General features: G+C 44.8%; 5 protein-coding genes across 7 annotated transcripts; 2 read left to right on the forward strand and 3 right to left on the reverse strand.

The window, feature by feature from the left end:
• Positions 1 to 191: 191 nt before the first annotated feature.
• LOC108250853 (dystrotelin) lies at positions 192 to 3,741 on the forward strand (the record flags this gene model as incomplete). Its single annotated transcript, XM_017440925.3, has 7 exons — positions 192 to 303; positions 401 to 531; positions 592 to 748; positions 821 to 876; positions 956 to 1,097; positions 2,791 to 3,247; positions 3,327 to 3,741. Coding segments are annotated over 7 exons (1,144 nt in total), but the record flags the coding sequence as incomplete, so codon positions are not given.
• On the reverse strand, positions 3,423 to 8,967 carry zdbf2 (zinc finger, DBF-type containing 2). Of its 3 annotated transcripts, XM_037974375.1 has the most exons (12): positions 8,691 to 8,816; positions 8,482 to 8,596; positions 7,839 to 7,932; positions 7,100 to 7,134; positions 6,996 to 7,026; positions 6,813 to 6,909; positions 6,581 to 6,738; positions 5,914 to 6,499; positions 5,436 to 5,561; positions 5,018 to 5,364; positions 4,781 to 4,940; positions 3,423 to 4,713 (listed from the first exon to the last, which is right to left on the reverse strand). In XM_037974375.1, the coding sequence occupies exons 4-12, from the start codon at positions 7,119 to 7,121 to the stop codon at positions 3,946 to 3,948; spliced, it is 2,295 nt and encodes a 764-aa protein (XP_037830303.1). In that variant the 5' UTR covers positions 7,122 to 7,134; positions 7,839 to 7,932; positions 8,482 to 8,596; positions 8,691 to 8,816; the 3' UTR covers positions 3,423 to 3,945. The 3 variants fall into 3 exon arrangements, with proteins under 3 accessions (XP_037830303.1, XP_017296416.1, XP_017296415.1); XM_017440927.3 differs by lacking the exons at positions 8,482 to 8,596; positions 8,691 to 8,816 and adding an exon at positions 8,820 to 8,967; XM_017440926.3 differs by lacking the exons at positions 7,839 to 7,932; positions 8,482 to 8,596; positions 8,691 to 8,816 and having other exon boundaries at positions 7,100 to 7,491.
• Positions 8,968 to 9,163: 196 nt separating this feature from the next.
• On the reverse strand, positions 9,164 to 11,050 carry eef1b2 (eukaryotic translation elongation factor 1 beta 2; the record flags this gene model as incomplete). Its single annotated transcript, XM_017440929.3, is given in 7 exon segments — positions 9,164 to 9,278; positions 9,356 to 9,423; positions 9,622 to 9,747; positions 9,932 to 9,998; positions 10,066 to 10,198; positions 10,262 to 10,384; positions 10,968 to 11,050. Coding segments are annotated over 7 exon segments (684 nt in total). The 3' UTR covers positions 9,164 to 9,191.
• A 1,567-nt stretch (positions 11,051 to 12,617) lies between these two features.
• arl11 (ADP-ribosylation factor-like 11) lies at positions 12,618 to 16,595 on the forward strand. The gene is made up of 5 exons (XM_017440931.3): positions 12,618 to 12,769; positions 12,899 to 12,964; positions 14,627 to 14,742; positions 14,817 to 14,994; positions 16,361 to 16,595. The coding sequence occupies exons 1-5, from the start codon at positions 12,632 to 12,634 to the stop codon at positions 16,487 to 16,489; spliced, it is 627 nt and encodes a 208-aa protein (XP_017296420.2). The 5' UTR covers positions 12,618 to 12,631; the 3' UTR covers positions 16,490 to 16,595.
• Positions 16,529 to 18,478, reverse strand: ebpl (EBP like; the record flags this gene model as incomplete). The annotated part of the gene is made up of 2 exons (XM_025002759.2): positions 16,529 to 16,927; positions 18,306 to 18,478. Coding segments are annotated over 2 exons (426 nt in total), but the record flags the coding sequence as incomplete, so codon positions are not given.
• Positions 18,479 to 20,338: the final 1,860 nt, after the last annotated feature.

Here is a 20,338-nt window from a genome sequence, read left to right on the forward strand (position 1 = left end):
GACTGTGAACAGATTAAACTGGACTCTGCTGAGGTTAAACTGGACTGCTGAAATTAATTTGGACTCTGACGATGTTACATTGACTAACTGGTGTCCAACTGTTGGCTGACTGTTTCTGGTAAATCTGGTAATCTAGTGACAGCAGTCCAAATGAATCTAATCAAATCGTGTGTGTGTGTGTGTGTTTTCAGATATCGGTGTAAAAAGTGTGTTAACGTCCATGTGTGCCAGAACTGTTATTTGACCAACCGACAGACAAGGAAGCACAAAACTCATCATCCAGTGATTGAGTTCTGCACTCAGGTAAGAACAGATGGGTGAAAATCAGGGTGAGACTCACAGGTAAACAGGGTTGGAATCAGGTGGACATTTGACCTGTTTGTTTTTAACTTTCCATCAGCCCACTTGGAGAGAATCTCTGTCCTCGTTAGTGCGTAATGCTCGTCACACCCTGTTACCACGGCGATACACTCAGAGAGATGTTGATAGGAGGGTCATAAAGTGGGTGGAACCAGGGGAGTCCCAGAACAGGTGAGATAGGTGTCATGACATTTGCTGAGTTAAACATAACCAAACATTAATTTTTCTTAGAGCTCCTCCCTCTTCTGATGCCTCAATGCTATTGGCTGACTCGACTCAGAGTCCCCCGTCAAATGAAGATATTTCCCATGACGCTTCGGTTTGTGCTGTTTCTCCTCCCTGCTCATCTAAATCCCTGCAGACAGACGAGGAGCTGCAGGGTCAGCAGGTGAAGACCTCACAGTTTCAGCAACAGCTTGATAATGTCATGTGATGTAATGGCCTGCATTTCCTTCTGAAGGCGGCGCCGGCGGCGGAACTGCTGACTGAAGTCAGGAACCTGCAGAAAGACAAGTGGTGAGACTAGAAACGACAAACATCTCATTCATAAAGCCTAGATGTTTTTTTGTTTATTTGTTTACTGTTGGTTCTCCAGGTTACTGGAGCAGCAGCTGCAGGCGTGGCGACTCACTGTCCAATCAGAACAGGGCGTCCTGGAGGACCGGTGCTCCGAAATGGAGGTTACCATGGATACACTCAGACAGCACAATGACCGACTGCAGGGTATGCTCGTACAGGTGAGACAGTGGACACAAAGATGGACGAAGAGTCTCCGTTACCTTCCATTGTCCAAAATTTAAGACAAAATGTTTGTTTTTATGAGCCGCCAGGTTGTAAAGATGGAATCAGAATCACAAAAAACTTTTCTTGCTGAACATGTTTAAACATATGTGGGCCACAGAACAACACACACACGTCACAGAACCAACTGACAACAGGAAGTAACGAACAGGGAGCGAGGAGATGATGTATCTGCAGGTAAAACATGTTTGGAGGCAGTCGGTTGTCCTGTCATATCATGGATGCATTATGACTAATCAATAATAAATATCCAGAAATTTACATATTTATACTGCACAACATTATTTGCAAGACAGTATATGTGTGCAGGCAAAAAAACAAGGTTCTGGATGTTGTGGGGCTGTCAAGGTTGGCACGTCTCTTCACTGTCAACAACACCTGCAGAGTGGCAGACCGGGGTGGTGGTTCCCATTTTTAAAAAGACGGACCGGAGAGTGTGTTTTAACTGTCAGGGGATCACACTTCTCAGCTTCCCAGGAAAGTCTACTCCAGGATGTTGGAATGGAGAGTCTGTCTGATTGACCAACCTCAGATCCAGGAGGAGCCGTGTGGCTTTTGTCCCTGTTGTGGAACAGTGGAGCAGATCTTCACTCTTCTAGGGTTGCTAAGGAGGTCATGGGGATATTGACTCTCCATTCTACGTATGTTTTGTAGATCTGGAGAAAGCTTATGACCAAGTTCCTTGAGGCTTTCTGTGAGGGGTGCTGCAGGAGTATGGGCTACCCGGTCCCTGTAGGACCAAATCAGGAGCTGTCGGTATTCTGAGCTTGTTCTCAGTGCCGGTTGGACTCTACCAGGGCTGTCCCTTGTCTCCGATCCTGTTTGTGGTGTTCAAGCACTGGGATGGTTCTCAGCTGAGTGTAAGTGATTGGGATGAGAGTCAGCTAAGTCCAAAGCCATGGTTCTCAACCAGAAATAGGCAGAATGCTCCCTCTGAGTCGGGAATAGGCCTTGTCTGCAGTAATAGAGGCTTCAATCGGTCATGGTGAAGAAATAGTTGAGTCGCAAGACAAAAATCCACTGGTATCGAAGAGAATGGTGTAAAAGGTACATCTCTATTAACCAGTATCACAAACCCCCTGGCCTTGGAAGCTAGAGTGGAAAAACTGTCCCAGCTTGAGTTTCCTGGAGGAATGAGGTCCCTATTCCTAAATTATTAAGGTGCATGAGAGCTTTCCTCCTTTTCACAGGATGGTTTAAACCTTTCACATTCCAGGTAATAAAACCAAAACTGTTTGTCATACTCAGGAACTGTACAGTCAAATATAAACCATAAAACAGAATACAGAACAAATGGTTTACTCTGGTCGATCTGAGTCAACAGTGGGACCCAAAAACCCCAAGGTGGTACCACCCCTTCCCTGTCTACCTGCAACACCTCCATACTAAATCTATTGAAGCAACATCTCCACCTGCGTTTTGTTTAGAACACAAACATCAAGGTACATTTCAGGAGAACAGTTTTTTGGGGGGTTTGTAGTGAATCATATAATCCACAGCAACAGTCACCTGAAGTTTACCTGTATCAACTTCTGATGGAAAATCTGTGAATATGGAAGGTCTGTACACAGCTGCTGAACGGAGACGTCCATTGTGGGAGTAAGTTTAATTCTGCCCTTTTTTTGTCAGGCCCTAAACAAGATGGAGACCCAACAACATGCCAACAACACGCCTCTGAGCTTTAACACGGATCACACAGACAGAGAGACTCACACCTCTACCTCAGACTCTGTAACAAACTCAGAGGAAGAGGAGGAGAAGGAGGAGAACATACTGCAGACTCCATCTCCCACAATTCAGCAGGACTCAGGTCTGTCACATAGTGAACTCTGTGAGGAGGAGCCTGCAAAGACGTGTTCCCACGAGCCAATAGGACAGCAGGGTTGGGCTGAGGGGGCAGGGTTACAAAAAGAAGACTCCTTTCAGTCTGAAGAAGAGGACTGTGGGAAGTGTAGTGAAGAAGAGGACTGTGGGAAGTGTAGTGAAGAAGAGGACTGTGGGAAGTGTAGTGAAGAAGAGCGGCTGCAGGAAACTGTTGACAAACTGAAGACAGAGATGGAGAACACGTTGACAAAGAGATGCACAGGTAAAGTAACACCTGTCCATCTTTTAACAGCTCCATAACATGAGAACTATCTGCACTGAACAATAATGTTTGTGTGCAGGTAAACGCTGGGAGGTGGAGCTTCTGCAGGCAGCAGAACAGGTGGGAGATTCAATACGCCACCTGGTGGAAAGTGTGAGAAGAAACTGAGCAGGTGTTCAAGTTAAAAAAACTTTATTCTGAATAAGTTCTGTTTATATTTCAGTAAACACATAGATAAAAAGTATCAAAGGGTATCGGTATGTTTCCATGGAAACAGCTGCCAAAGTTACCATACGGTGAACAGCATCAAGAAACACGTTTGATATAAAAACAATCTATAAAGCCATTTTTTTGTCTTCACTGTTGTGATACACAAACTGTAAGGTAATGTTCTTATTTTAATTATTTCTGTAAAAACAATAAAACCCAAAAGTCCCAGGAGGAGTCAATTAATACAAATAATTTATTTAAATATAAGTTCATTCTGATGTGCTGTGAAAACAGAAAAATACATGTGACCCATTTTGGCAAAATATATATCATGTGTTTGTTTTTGTTTTTTTAACTCTTTATCTTTTAAAGCTTCAAAATGATATAAAGAACTTTGAAATTTGGCAATTTATGTATCTATTTCAACTTAAATTATTTATTTATGGACTTTCCCTGTTTGCCAGAACGGGTCACATACTGATAAACTGCTACCTGGCCCCCTTCTCACTGCCTCGCCCTCTCTGACCTCGCCGCCTGCGAGGCGGCAGGTGGGCGGAGCCTAAATGTTTCTTAACAAGTGCTGCTCGTCGCAGACCATCCCTTCTAGGCTGTAGGGGCGGGGCTTGAACCCTGCTTCTTCTGTTGGAGGGTGGGGGGCGTGGCCTCCCCCCTCTTTCCTGTTTTGATCTGCTCTGGAGGGAAGTGGGCGGAGCCTGAGACGTCCTTCCCCGTCTCCTGTCAGTCTGAGCTGAGTCTCTACTGTCGGCTTTGGGTCCCTCCCCCCGATGCTGATCAGTGTTGAGGTCTGGACTCAGGCTTCGGAACAGCTGACGAACACATGGCGGCATCGGGCCTAAGGAGGCGGAGCTTCTGTACCGCCGTAAACGTTTTGGGGGCTTCTTCAGGATGCGGTTCGTTCCTGGCTCATAGAACAGAACTGGAAGTTTTTTATATTTGACCTTTAACCTCTGCAGGTCAACTGGATGCCGCCGCCGCCTTCTGCAACGCTTGGGAAGGGTGCTTTCTAGTGCGATGGGGGCGGAGTCTGAAGGGGAGCAGAGCAGGTAGACAATGGAGGTGCACGACTGCACAGGTGTGACGATGTTGGAGTATGACGGAGGGAGGCGATGCCATGTCTGCATCTCAGGTGTTCTCTGAATGGCTGCAGGTATGCTGATGGGTGGAGCCTCAGGAAACAGATGGACAGCTGGAACAACCAATCGAACGGTCTGAGTGCTGTGACTCACTTTAACCACCTAAAGGATTAAAACCAGGTGAGATGTTTGTTTTCAGACATGCTGAGATGGTGCTCATCTGACTCACCTGACACCTGGATGCCAGTCTAAAGCTCCGCCTCTTCCTCCTCCTCCCACATGCAAAGTCCTCATTGTTTCTGTCCACTGAGGGCAGCACATCTGTCTCTGGCTCCTCCTCCTCCTTGTTTTCAATGAGCCCAGTCTTCTGTTGGCTCCTTCCACCATACCTGAGATTAACAAGAGCACAGGATTATGTCACTCTACACTTTCTTACAGAATGTGAACAGGTGAGTGGTTCCATCACCTGGCCAGGTACTCTGTGTCGAAGTAGCAAATGAATCTTCCTCGTCTGAACTGTTGAACTAGCCTCTCCACCTTCTCTTCGTCTTCCTGCTCAATCTGAGTCCAGGTCTTCCCCCTGAAGGATTCTGGGATATGTTCTGGGATCGGAAGGATCTCCTCTACAGGCAGAGTCCAGAACCCCTCATCCTGCTTTACCCCACCTCCGAGAAGGGCGGAGTCAAGCTGTTTAAAATACACATCGTCCTCTATGTCTACCTGAATGTCCATGAGACGGCTGACATCCCAACCCTCTGTCTGGGTCACCTGGACAGGTGCATCAGACATTGTTCCAGCTCTTTGAAAAAACACCTGCAGAAAACATCCAGAATCAGAACCTTTAATAACCCAAACTAGTATGCCTGAAGCTCAGCTACATGTACCTGCACAGGTGAGTCCCAGTCCTCGCTCTGTGTTTCTATAGAGGCTGGAAGGCTGAGATGAAGGCTCTCTGTCTCCTCCTGCTGGTGACGAGCAGAACTGGCGCTGTGGCAACACATCTGGATCACCTGAGGACCGGGCAAAACTTTATCAGCTTCCACTCGTAAACCGTCAGGTTGACGGCCTGATTACATTAAAAACCAAACGCTTGATCTGAAGAAGACGACTCATCTGTGCCTAAAAGTTAAACATTAGATCTGGTTTCTGTCTGTCAGGACGTCTTGTCCCGTTTAGTTCAACCTTACAGATTGGGTTAGTTGGATTAAAGTGAGGATTCTGTTTTTAAGAAGGAACTGAAAGTAAAAAAACAAACAAACAAAAAAATACCTTTTGTAAATTTACTGATTAAATAAAGGTAATTTGAATATGTGAGCAATTAGTTTAGGAGCCATTAGGATGAAGTAATCTGTAAGAACAAACCTCCTCAATGGTCTGGTCCAGGAGGTCGCTCTGGTCTGAGAAAGCCTCCCTCCTCTCCCTCTGCCAGCTCAGCCAGGGCTTCGGTTCTGTGGGGAACTGGGCCCATGGTTCTGTTGGGCTCCGGGCCTTCTTGCTTGTGTTGGGACCTTGCTTGTGGTGGGGCTTGAGAACTGGGCCGCTGGGGACATGAGAAGACGACGACTCACTGGGTTTCCTCCGGTTGGTCTTCCTGTAAGCTTTTCTGTGAACAGAGGGCGGGGCTTCAGGGTAGGGAGTCAGAATCTTAGAGTGAGGGGGCGGGGTTCCAGGGTGTGGTGAACATGTGCGCCCAGCAGGAACAGTTCCTTCATCATTCAGCTCTCTGATTGGAGAAGAAAACTTCTGCAGACCCGTCCTGTCTGCTGATTGGCTGAGAATGCTGAAGTCTTCCTCCTGATTGGCTGGCTGACAGGACCCATCATCAGAACTGGGCAGGTGTTCTCTGGTGCCTAAAGACCGACTGTCATCATCAGATAAACAGAGGTCATCAAGCTCCGCCCTTGGCATCGGGGGGGTGGAGACTGATGGAAGGTCAGCATGGGATGGTCTAACAGAAACACAAAGGCATCACGCAGGTAAACAGTTTCATAGTGTTTTCTTTTTAGTGTTTGTTTGTCTTTTTCCTCACCTGGGGTCGTTGTAGCGGTGCGGGTGATGCTGTAGGACGTCCTGCAGGAAGCGCTCCAGGAGCGTCAGTCTGGTTTGGTTGCTGCAGGTGGAGGACACAGAAGTGGAGCCTCTGGAGGACGACTGGACAGAATCCAGGTGTCTGAGACTCGACAGGTGCTGGAACACACAATCATTTGATTACCTATGACTCAACAGCTCAGCCACATGATCAGACTCATGTGTGTCTTTACCTGGTCCAGATTATTGTAGAGGACTCTGCAGTAGCCACAGTAACCCTGCCGGCCCAACTGATGTCTGGATGGACCTGGTTCAGACTCCGCCCACATTCTGTCAGACAGAAAATGTGTCACTTCATTTGTCCTTTCAGACTTTATCAATCTTTCTGAACTATAATACCACACACAAAGACTCACCTGCTGGTAATTTCTGCCTTCTTCTGGTCATCTGACAGAAAACCACAGGTTACAGGAAGAAAGGCAAATCTAAACTCGGCTGGTTTAAATGTTTGTTTTCTTACCTTCAATGGAAGAGTGTGACATCCTAACAGGAGACCTGAAATGCATACAGATTATAGGCCTGTAACTCAGGTAAAACACCCATACAAACAGGAGGCAGAAGAACAATTAACTGCAGTCGTCCTAAAGGTCAGAGGTCCCCAACCTCCGGGCCGTGGACCGGTACTGGTCCGTGGGTCACTTGGTACCGGGCCGCAGACAAAGAATAGTTAACTTACAGTACTTCCCTTTTTTTATTTTCAAAGTCTGAACGACATTTATATTGAAAACTGACCGGATTCTCTCCACTCCATCCGTCTCTGACTCTTGATGCTGTCAGAACGCTTAACGAGGTCATGTGATCCGTTAGCGCTAAAAACAAACCCACAAGCAGCAGAACGAGTAAAAGACAAACATCTGGAAGACTAGATGGACCGTCTGGTTACTGAGAAACAGGCTCAGGGCTCCACTGATTCAGTTGGATTCTTTGTGGTGTCTCTTATTTTGAAGGGCGTGTTTAAACACAGAGAACATCAGGGGGAGGAGAGGCTGTTATTCATGTTGATAACGCAGCTAACAAAGCTGTGAGGACATGTTGGATTTACATTTATTATGTTTTTAAAAATATTTCCGTTTTCATGCTGGTCGTATCATTTTATTTTGTTGTATTTATCCCCCGCACCATGACAATGCTGTCTGATAATGAACCGGTCCCTGGAGATAAAAAGGTTGGGGACAGCTGCTCTAGGTGGTTTGACCCACCTGGAGGCAGTGAAGTCAGCAGAGTATCTGTCCAATCAGAGCACTCCATGCTGTAACCAGTGGTAACCAGGTGTTAGCTGCAGAGTCCATGAACCTGAGGAGAAAATAAAACATAGAATATGTATGCTCATATCTACAGATCAGCCATTGCAGGCGCTCAGTAACCTGATAGCTTCGTACCTGTCCATGTCTCCAGGAATAAACACTTAGTTCTTTAGTTACTCTGATTTATTCAAATAAAGGTTAATATTATCAATAATGGTACATTTTAATACAGCTCTTATGAAACTCAAAAAGTTCAGCAGGATCCCACACACAAACGGTAAAAAGAAAAACACCCTGGATGTTTCAGCATCCTAATCAGACCAAGTCTAAGAGTAGTTGTTTGATTTTATGAAATTACAACAATTAAATTAAAATTACTTTTAGTTTGAGCCATCGTCTGTGGGGTGAGCAGCTGGTCTTTTTAAGTGAATACAAACTTGAAATAAGTTTAAAGTGTGGTGATCTAACTTTTACCAACATTTTAAATATGATCATTTGCAATTCTCTGCTTGTAAATAAAGTAGCTGTCAAACTCTGTCCAAAGACGATGCCAACTCCACTCTTTAGCAGAGTGTCTCATTGCAAGCTGCAGACTTACTGTATGGATTCTGGAAGAGGGCGTGACCAAATACACTGACCAATCACAGCGCTGCTCTTTCTGCTTTCTGACCAATCACAGCCCTCCTCTTCCTGGAACGACTGGTGACCAATGTCTGGATAAGAACGAACACCAAAATATCTGTGCGGTGACCCAGGTTTAAACTGATTTATCAGTAACCATGGTAACGCACCTAGGTTTAAACCGACCTGATAGTAACTATGGTGACGCCACTTGTGACGTAGCTCGGCCGTTAGCATCCGGTTAGCCGCACGTTAGCTCCGCGGTAGCACTACAGAAAAACTGATCGGCCGAGTCCTCTGAATGTCGTGAATTACCTGCAGTTGGATGTTTAGAGAAAATTCTTCTTCCGCCGCGCGGTGTGGTCTGCTGTTTAGTTTCCGGAGTCTTCTTCTGCTGCTGAACACACGGCAGGATGTGAAGCCGGCGGAGATGTGCTGCCGCCAGCAGGCCGGTAGGAGAACTGCAGGCAGGGTGAGCCCCGCTGATTTGTTTTCATATTACATGTAAGGAAACGACGTTTAAGGGAAGGGGGATTTTATTTGTTGTAAAGGCTTCAAGACCTTCACTGGCCAGAGAAGTAATTAGTGTGTGAAACTACAACATGTAATATAATTTGTTCAGTTTCACCTGAAAATCATACAGAATTCATAAAACAAAAGTTATTTTAGTGCTTTTATTAAACATTTTTAGATCTTGTTGAAAGCAGCAACATCCATTGACTGAACATGGTCTTCGAAAGCAGTGATCTTCTCTTCCAGGATGTCTGTCCCCACCTGGAACAACACACACACTTGTAACACAGGTAAGTAACTCAAGAGGTTCTCAAACAGGAAACATAACACAACTTTACCTTGTCATCCTCGACCACACAGCTGATCTGAAGTTTCTTGATGCCATATCCCACTGGGACCAGTTTGGCTGCAGAAACCCAATAAGTTATCAATGTTAGCTCATAATAAAGTCAGCTCATAATAAAGAAAACCAGTATTCGTCTCTGCAGATTTCAGATCCAAAAGTGTCCATCAGTCTTCAGCCGAAAGATGGTGAGGTAAATCATCATTAGCTCTGCAGACTTGAACCTGTCAGGAACCGTTAATACTGTCTGTAAGTCCTTACACTGTCCCCAGACCAGCCCGTCCATCTCAATGCTGCGCACACACTCCTCCAGCTTGGCCATGTCCGTCTCATCATCCCACGGTTTCACGTCCAATAGGAGCGAAGATTTAGCGATGAGGGTGGGCTCTAAAGTGAGGGGGAGAGGAAGAGTCAGTTACCATGGAAACAAGACTGCTTCACTCTGATTGGAGGAAGAGACTCTTCAGGTAAAAGAGAAGGTTTCCATCAGGCAGTCAGCCGAAAGATGGTGATTGGTCAATCATCATAAAGAGTCAGGTGATCAGGGAGCAGTGTGAGAGAGAGGACCTACTTTTGGCTTTCTTGGCAGCATACTCTGCCAGACGCTGCTCCTTCAGCTTTGTGGCCTCAGAGTCTTCCTGAAACAGAGATCAGGTCAGGATTCTCCCACCGCCTGTGACATCACTGATCTACCTGTGACCTCACCTCCTCATCAGAGCCAAACAGGTCGATGTCATCGTCATCCTCGTCGTCTTTGGAGGCAGCAGGGGCGGAGCTTGTAGTGTCTGCCACACCTGGGGGTCCGTATTGACCAAGGGGTTTCTTCACACCTGGAAGACTGACAGGAAGTGGGGTTTAGCCAGTTACACCTGCACACAGCTGACATCTTCAGCAGGCTCACCTGCTCTTCTGGTTGTGGTAGGACTTGATGTGGTTGTACCACCGGAGGGCATGACAAAGGTCAGCTGGGGGCGGGGTGGACAGGACGTCAAAAACTGCCACGTCTGCCTGGGACGGGACGAACCTGATGACAGAAAGGTTGTTACCACGGTTACTGACAGCTCTGACCCAAAGGTGGTAGACCAGCCACTGGAGTACCCACCCCACCAAAAATGGTCTAACTTGTCAGGAATATTTCTAAGATATAAGTGCACTTAGTGAACTGTTTGACCAAAGAGTTAATTTTTCTGCTGAATGCAACAAAAACAGTTTATTTTATCCAAGAAACCCATCTTTACTGGTGGTTCTCTGCTGCAGTAAACAACAAGAAACTCGTCAGTTTAAAGGAAATAAGCTGATCGAGACGAGCCGGTACTGCGCAGCCGCAGTTAGCACCACGTGACTCCGCTCTGCCTGACAGAAAACCTAAAATAACGCTTTTAGATTGAGCTCAGAGTCAACCTGCAGTGCTCGTCGGTCGCTTCTGACCGTGTGACGCCGATTCACGGACACTTTCTTGATCCCCGCAGCGGGATTTACCGGTGAAACCGTCGGCTAACTGTTAGCATGGCGCCGAGCCAACATGGCGGCGGCGCGTGCAGTTTCACACAACTCCGCATGAGGTTCTAGGAGGTTCTACTGGGTTCTACCGGCTCCTGTGCACTGACCCCTCGATGTAGCTGCGGTCCAACAGGAAGTCGTTTAGAACTTTGAGGCCGGAGGATGATTTCAGGTCACCGAAGCCCATGATGTAGAGGAGGATAAAGGAGCCGCCGGAGGAGGAAGAAGGAAGGAGCACGCAGGAGGAGCCGGCTTTATAGCAGACAGACTCCTCCTCCTCCTCCTCCTCCTCCTCCTGGAGGAGGACCTCAGCATTTATCCTGCACACTTTACAGACAGTTTACTTTGCTAACAGTTTTAGATTTTTACCTTGATTACAGATTATTATAGTTTGGTTTGTCGAAGGTTTACAGTTTGATGAGAGCACTGGTGTCCAGTCCTGGTCCTGGTGTTGGAGGAAGTCTGTTTCTCTGCTCTGCAGAGGTCACTGAGTCAGAGCAGAGAAACACATAAAACACCTCAGACCTGCAGGACCAGGGCTGGACACCGCTGGGTTAGAGGTTGTCTACAGTTTACAGTTAGTTTACATTTTACTAAAAGATTGTTTACAGTTTGTTTTCATGCCACTCTTCCACAGAGGCCAGATTTGTGGAGTGGAGGACTAATGGTCACCCTGTGGACAGATTGTCCCCCGGCTGCTGCTCGGATCAACGCTGTCCTTGCCGGGCCTTTCAGCTGCAGAATACACCGTGCAGCTTAATGAGAACTAAAGAAGTTGCTCCCTGATCTCAGATAATATTTCTACCCCAGAGGGAGACTTTATCAAATGAGTAGCATTCTATAAATATTTGGGATTTTTGCTGATCTTTCTTTTAAAGTACATATTGATTGTTTTGTAAAAAGGCTGAAGGTTAAGATTGGGGGTTTTTATTGAAAAAGGACCCATTTCAGGAAAAACTTGTTGAAATGTTCCTGACTATGGTGAGATTATTGATATGATGTTTTGTTCAGATTCTATCATAGTTCTTTGCATTTCATATCACGTTCATTGTTTAGTACACGTCACTGTGTCTTTTTATAATCTGACTTCTTGCTTCTTTAAGCCTAAGGAGACAACAGTGTTAGTATATTTTAAGTGTAAAGTTATATTGGGTAAACTCAAAGACGGTTGCTCCTCTTCAGAGTTCCCAGGATGTTTTCTGAACTTCGTAGAACAGCATTTTCTTATTTTGCATCTTGGTCGTAGAATAATCTTCAGACTAAACTAAAGCTTCGTGTTTTTGTGTCTTTGGAAGATTTTAAAGTTCTGATGAAAGGACATTTCAGAACATGGAGTGAAAGAGTTCTGTTCTTGTGAACCCACAGGACCGTTCTGTTGTCAGTGACCTTTGACCTTCCTGTTTATCAGCTGGGTTGTCAGCCTTTCTGGGTGGAGTTTACCTGTTCTCCCTGAGCTCACCTGGGTTTCCTCCCACAGACCTAAAACATGCAGGTTCACTGGTAACTCTAAATTGTCCCTCGGTGGGAGTGACAGGGTGAATGGTTGTTTGTCTCATTTGTCTCTGTGGCCCTGCGATGGACTGGAGACCTGTCCAGGCCCAGTGACTTCTGGAGACGGGCAGCAGCTCCCTGAGACCCAGAAAGGACATGGATGTTTATCACGTGACCACCTGCCCTCATCTGCTGCTCATTCTTCACAAGTCCAAACACAAACGGGCGTATTCAAGGCAGCTGCAGAACAAAAAATGCAGTCAGACCAGCCCCTGGTCACATGACCTGCTCCACTGTCCTGATTGGCTGCAGTCCTGAAGGAGCTGACACACCTGAGAGATTCAGTCATTTGGCAGGTTGGTTCTGGTTCCATCAGACCGAAGAGGAGATGGGTCAGAGTTCCTCTACGTATCCTCAGGTAAATCCTGCACCTGTGTGTTCAGGTTCCAGGTGTTTTCTGACTGTAAACTTCATTAGTTTCTAATCAAGCCAAGGATCTGGAGTTCAGAACCACAGACTGAGCACACCTGTTCCTACCTGTGTCCAGGTGATCCTCGTGGGTCTGGACTCTGCAGGGAAGTCCACTCTGCTGGCCAAACTGCTCACAGGAAAGGTGAGTCACCTGGTCAGAGGTTAAACCAGACTCTCCTGGGGTTAGACCAGACAACAAAAAGACAACTAGCCACCTGATCTTTATAACTTCATCAAACACAACATATTTTGATTCCATTACGTAGATCTTTTAAAGACAAACCCAGCACAGTTTGAATTTTAAAAATCAATCTGGTAGTTACCGATTTATTGTCAAAAAAGGATCATCAGAATTGGTCTAAATGAATACAATTCCTAAAACAGGCAGCAATAGGAAATCTGTCTTTAACTTCCTGGAACTTCTGTTCGCACGCATCTGTTCGCACTGAAGCTGAGGAACTGATCTGATTGGCTGTAAATTTTCCTTTTACTCCTTCATGGATAACACATGAGCAAAACAGTCAACAGTGCCAGCTCCCTCTGACAGGTTTGTTTTCTGTAGCTTATAAATTTGAATTGTAAAATGAATGAATGAATTACCCGTGCATTGTTTAACGGATGTGAGTGGACAGGTGGCCTTGCTGCTAAGACTCCTTTCATCAGAACAGCACCTTGTTTTTGTAAAAAGTAAAGAATTAAAAAAACTCATTGGATCATAACCAGAGGAACATAATACTGTTGTTGTTCTTTATTTAAACCAAATGAATGTTCTCCAGGTGCTGCCTTTTATGAAGACCTGACAGTTTGAACTTTCTTCTGTTTTAAAACTTATCGCAGTAAATGAGGATCAGACCAGTGAGGGGGTTCATTTTAAATAAACCAGATTCTGTGTTGAACTTAACCTGGGTATGCCTATTATAAGTATTCACCCCCTTGGATGTTTTTTTAATGCTGACACGAATCAATCATGGTCATTTTAAATTGTCCTTTTTTACAAAAAAACAAAAAAAAATTCAGTGTTAAAGTGAAATCAAACAGAGTTAAAATATGCTATGATTGCATGAATATTCATCCCCTTTAAAGTGACTGTCTTACTTCAACTCAGAGAAGAAAGGATTGAAAAGTAGAAGTCAGAGGATGGATCCAAAGGGATTTCCAAGGTCCTAAACATCCCAGGAGTTCTGTTAGACCAGTCATGAAGAACATTAGGAGTATGGACCATGTGCAGGCTGTCCTTACAGCCTGAGAGACCATGCAGCAGGACAGTGAGAGACACCTGGGAGCTCTCTGAAGGAGTTTTAGGCTTCAGCAGCAGAGACTGTAAATCCAACACCTGTCTGAACTTTATTGGAGAGTGGCAAAGAGAACATCTCTGTTGAAGAAAACTTAAATCTCCATTGTTTGGAGACTGTAGTCAAGGTTTAGTGCCTGTTATTGTCATTTTTATTTGACCTGTGTGAATCTGATGTTCTCTGAGCTCAGGCACTGTTTTAATCATTAACTACAGAACATCTCTTAGTGTTTGGAAGTGTATATTTAAAAGAAACATTTCTGATCTAAAAACATGGACAAATTTTAGATCATGTGCTGTAAGGATCCTAGTCTGCTGAGGTTTATGTCATGAAGATGTTTCTCAGAGTCAGACTTCAGTTTGACACCAGGGAAGTTTTGTTTTGATCCTGAAATCTAACTCAGACCAGGTTAGGTTTCCAGCATCAGTTACCATGGTAACATACCCAGTTCAAACCCAAACTGATGTTATCTGTATAAGACACCAGATGAGACTGTCTGTCTGAACCTGTAGGTGATGGAAACGTCACCAACTGTGGGCTTTAATGTGGGAACTCTGGACCTGGACAAGAAGACATCGCTCACTGTGTGGGATGTTGGTGGACAGAAGAGCATGAGAGTCAATTGGAAGTGAGTAAATGCACACCTGAAGATCCCAACAAACTGACAAACAGATGAGTAAGACAGGTGAAATGCGTGTGCAGGTATTACTTGGACGACTGCAAGGCGTTGGTGTTCGTGGTGGACAGTAGCGATCAGACTCGTATGCCAGAGGCCCAAAAGGCTCTGGAGAAGATACTGCGTGATGAGAGACTGGAAGGAGTTCCTCTGATGGTCCTGGCCAACAAGAAGGACCTACCTAACTCCATGACCATACGGGAGGTAGGACCCAAGGACTACAGAGGGGGACAGGAACCATGGGGAGGGTGGTAAGGAGCTTTGAAGGGGAATTGGAAACCAAGGAAAGCAATTTATAAAAAAAAAAAAAAAAATGAAGCTAAAGAAGCTGTTGAGTTTGAGGTATTACAAGATGTTTAAATTTATTTTTACAATAAGTCTTAGTGTGTTGAACTTGTTCTTTTTTTCTAATTTTGTCTTCAGTCATTTGAAAAAAAGAGCAATATTAGCAATTTTTAAAAATATCAACAAATCATCATGTTTATAATTTGTTGTTTTTATTTATCTCAAGCTGACTGCATGTTGGCCACCATGACAACAAGACATCCAACTTATTCTGCCGTTACTGCTCAGTTCTGCTTGGTGTTGGATTCATAAAACAATCTGTTTTAAACTCATGAAGAATTATCAGAGTCCACCTTTGAGGAGGCAGTCTGGGCACTGGAGGGAAGAGGAATCCATTACCATGGCAGACGTCACTGAGGAAGTCAAAAAGCTCCCCGGTGGAAGAGATTCCCCCTGAGTTCTGAAGGTTCTGGATGTTGTGGGGCTGTCATGGTTGACACGTCTCTTCAGTGCTGCATGGAGGACAAGGACAACACCTGCAGAGTGGCAGACGGGGGTGGTGGTTCCCATCTTTAGAAAGAGGGACTGGGGAGTGTTCCAGCTTTTGGGGGATCACACTTCACGCTCCATCTGATTGTCCAACCTCAGATCCAGGAGGAGCCGTGTGGCTTGTGTCCCTGTAGTGGAACAGTGGAGCAGATCTTCACCCTGGCAGGGTTGCTAAGAAGGTCATGAGGATGTTGACTCTCCAGTCTGCATGTGTACTTCTGGAGAAAGCTTCTGACAGAGATCCTAGAGGCTGTGGGGGTGCTGTGGGACTATGGGGTGCTTGGTTGCTTCTGAGGACCATCTAGTCCTGCAAATCCATTGCTATGGATTTTTTTTTGTTTTTTTTGCAATGTGACCCACTCAAGTCACTCATTCCATTTTTTCCCATTTTTATTTTACCAGAAAAAAAGAAAAATGATCTTTTTCAAGGGTGACCTGGCCAAGAGGTCAGTAGCACACATCATAAAATAATGACCAAAACCAAGTAGCAGTATAAAATAAAACAGATCACTTTAGCGAGTGGTTAAGATTAATCCAAGTCCATAAAGTGAACCGAGTTTACCACCACTAATCCACATGTCGGTTTTACCGGGGGGGTTCCTTGCAGCTGCCCTAAGATGGAGTTCTTTTCTCAAGTTTTGCTGAATCGTGTTCAGGACAGCAGGGGGCAGTGCAGTCTGATGTGACCTACACTTCCTGGTCTCATCTTCCCCTGTCCTCCTCTTCCTCCCCCCAGGTCTCCACCCAGCTGAACCTCCCCAGTTACAAAGACCGGCGGTGGGAGATCCAGGCCTGCAGCGCTGTGCAGGGACTGGGTCTGCAGCAGGCCTTCCTGTCCATCAACAAGATGATCAAGAGGAGCTGAGACGACGAGACGGCAGGAGAACCAGAGGAGAGCACAATCTGCCACTTTTTACTTTATGAATTTATTTATAAAGATAAAACCAATAAAGTTTTTATTTTTGATTGAACAGTCTGATCATATTTATGACTTCCTGTTTTGACTCGGACAAATGATTATTTGAATACATTTGGTTGATAAACAAGTCTCTACAGCTTCTTTTTCTTCTTGGTGGCAGTGGTGTCTGATCTGAGTGCATGCAGATTTCTGAGACGGAACCAAGACTGGAGCAGCAACAGGATCGGAACTAGGACCCAGAGTCCGTTAAAGAACAGCAGGTAGATCCACAGGTGGAGCCAGTTGGATGTATCCAGGTGAGGACTGCCCAGCAACCAATCAGGACAGAAGGTCATCCAACCACCGTAAAGCTCACACACGCTCAAAGCGATCTGCAAAAAGTGCCTGTAGACAGGTAAAAGATGAATACAAGTCACATGGACAGATGCACACTTTAAAATACTGTTGTTGGCCAAGGCACACAATGAAGAGATGACATCAAACACAAGAGTCTACAAAAGTAGAGAACAGTAAACTGAAGCCAAAATGTTTTTAAATTAAGTGCGTACAAATGCATTTAAAAAACGACTTACAGCCACCAAGAGTTGAAGTCTGTCTAATATGTAGGAGCAGCTGGTTCAACCTTAGTTGTGATTCACCCATCATAGGACTAATATTTCTTCCCTCTGTGGTCTATAAACTCTCCTTTTGATCAGCTGCAGCAGTAATCTCCTTCCACGAGTTTTGACCAGTTTGAGTATCTCTGTGATCTCTCACAGAGGGATCATAGAAATGCTGATACAGGCGAACCAGCTCCGCTAGAGCAGCAAAATCATCCATTTTGAAAAGAGCCCAGTCCGTGCCAAGTTACCAAAATTAGGAGGTGCACAACCATGCGACGCGACACCACGCAGGGCCTTGGTGCAGGGGAGGGGACAGCGCGATTGTGTCACTGTTGGCGTGTGCACCCAAAGTATAAATGTAGCTTAAGGCTGCAGGAGGTCAGACGGGTATACAGAAGCCTTTTAGGGCCACAGACAGACACGGGTCTTTCATGAAACAGTTCTGTAAAGTGGACACAGACCAGTCTGCCATTCATAAAACACTGATGGGTCCATTCATGTCCTGTACAGACGGGAGCGTTCAGAAATGAAGTGAACAGAGTGGAACGAAGAGAGGTGGAGAATAAAAATCAGCTGTTTTTATGTGTTGCTCAACGCTTTACTTGTACAATGGATGTCTCCCAAACAGACGGAGACAGGGAGAGACAGATAGAGACAGACAGGCTGACGGAGACAGACAGGGAGAGACAGACAGGCAGACAGAGACCGAGAGAGACAGACAGGCAGACGGAGACAGAGAGAGACAGACAGGCAGACGGAGACAGAGAGAGACAGACAGGCAGACGGAGACAGAGAGAGACAGACAGGCAGACGGAGACCTGTTATATATAGACATGTTATAGCATCAAATCACTAAATATTCTCATTAAACAAACCTAATAACTTTTAGTATTATTACATGTAGTCATTTATTAGAATTATCTAAAGTATTTTAACAGTATTACTTGTAGTACTTCTAATATTACCTGTAATACACTAGCAGTAATATGTGTAGTACTTTGACAATGTTACCTGTAGTAATAATACCTATAGTACTATAGCAATATTACCTGTGGTACTGTAGTGGTATTACTTGTAGTAAATTAGTAAATGTTAAAACCTGTAGTACCTTAACAATATTACCTTTTTTAGAATTATCTGTAGTACTTTATCAGTGTTACCTGTAGTACTTGTCGTTCAGTATTGCATGTATGAGCAGGAGAGCGATCAGAGAGACGAGGACGACCGTGAGAATCTCCACTGAGACAATGATTGGATCCGAAACCAACCAGCGACTGTCGGCTTTACTATATTCCTTCCCTGCAGGTGAGATAAAGGTCAACAAAGTCTTTATTTACCATTTGTACATTCACATCAAGTTTAGGCACCAAGGAATACTGATGCAGATCTTTCCAGTAACACAATAGTATAATAAAAATACAGGAGCCAAAGGTAAGTATTGCACATATTACTTTGTGCTGCTCTGCCCAATCACCCCTCAATGAGCTGACTTCATCTTTACAGACATGGACCCCTCCACTACGCTGGGGTGAGGATTCTATGGAGGGAAACCGTAAACTAACCAACTTTCTACAAACACAGGTTCACAGTTTCCAATTTAATCCAAGTTATTACTGTTTGCTTGTGATCGTGTAGATTTTAGGAGCCATGATATTAGATTTTAAAACAAAAACAACAAACAACCAGAGGCATAAACAAAATTACCCCCTGTAAAACAAAAAAGCAACCACAGACATGTAAACAAATTCACCCTGCTGTAAAAACAACAACCACATACATCTAAACAGACTATCCTGAAGACAAAAACAACAACCAAAGACATGTAAACAAACAAAGCTTTCTATAAACAAAAACTGAGACATACTAAAAACAACAAAAAGAAAAGAACAAATTCCTCCCACAAGAGTCAGGTGGACGATGACATCATAGAAGAGCCACAGCAGGACCCATCTGTCCATCGGAGAACTCTGTCCACTGAACATGCCAGTCAGGAGGACAGCAGCCAACACCTGGAGGCTACATACTAACAGAGACAGCACAGAGACCAGAGACAGGCTGGGGGACACTGCTGAGTCCATGTGCAGATACTAGTACTGCAGTCAGACCTGTGGAGCTAAGTTTTTTAGCTGTGCAGAGACTTTGCAGTGATCTCTGAGTGTGACCCCACCCCTCTAACCCTGATTGAACCCTCTGTTTTTCAAATCCCACCGCTGTTCTCTTATTGGTTGTTGGCGAGAACACCCCATTCTCTCCTAGACATAGAAGTCAAAGGTCAACAGTGTACTTAGAGATAAATCACACATGGTTTTACAGTCCTGGGAAAAAGAAAGTCTGGCCTTTTTTAGTCCTAGAGGTTGACTTTTCAGGACATAATAAAACTGATCTGGTCTTTACCAGGTTCTACAATGATTCAGATCTAATCTGAAGTGAGCAAAAACACACTACAAATTTCAGCATCACATTATTTATTAAACAAAAACTGGTTTCAGCCCCTGATCATCTAGAACCTCCTTTAGCAGCAATAAGGTTTGTCTGTAGGACTTTATTAGTCTCTCACATGGTTGTTGAGGAATTTTGGCCCAATTTTTTCCAACATTGCTTCTGTTCATTAAGGTCTGCAGACACTAGTTTCTGCTTAGCTTTGTGAAGGTCCAACCACAGCATTTCAATCAGGTTGAGGTTCTGGGGCATCATGTATGAATAGTGTGTTGCACGTGTCATGTTCCATGCACACTTTAGGATGTATCAAAATGAACATTGCATGAAACCTGTCGTGAGACTGTACAGACACCATGCAAATGGTTTCAGCTGATAGTATCAAACTACAAAGTACTGCCTAAATACACAGAAATTAGTGATGGGAACGGCAGCTGTTTTGAGTAAAATTAATCACTAGAATCAGTTCATTAAAATTATTTGTTCAAAAATTTTTTTTCACCGAATCCTTCAGTTCACACAGTTTATTAGTTAGTTAGTTAGTTTAGTCAGTGGTCGGTGGCAGTTTGTTGTTTCTGTGCATGCATGAATCAGCAGTACGTACACTGAACGAATCAGTGATAGGTGGCAGTTTGTTGTTTCTGTGCATGCATGAATCAGCAGTACTTACACTGAACGAATCAGTGGTCGGTGGCAGTTTGTTGTTTCTGTGCATGCATGAATCAGCAGTACGTACGCTGAACGAATCAGTGGTCGG

Source organism: Kryptolebias marmoratus, unplaced genomic scaffold, assembly GCF_001649575.2.
Source record: "Kryptolebias marmoratus isolate JLee-2015 unplaced genomic scaffold, ASM164957v2 Scaffold29, whole genome shotgun sequence".
NCBI lineage: Eukaryota > Metazoa > Chordata > Actinopteri > Cyprinodontiformes > Rivulidae > Kryptolebias > Kryptolebias marmoratus.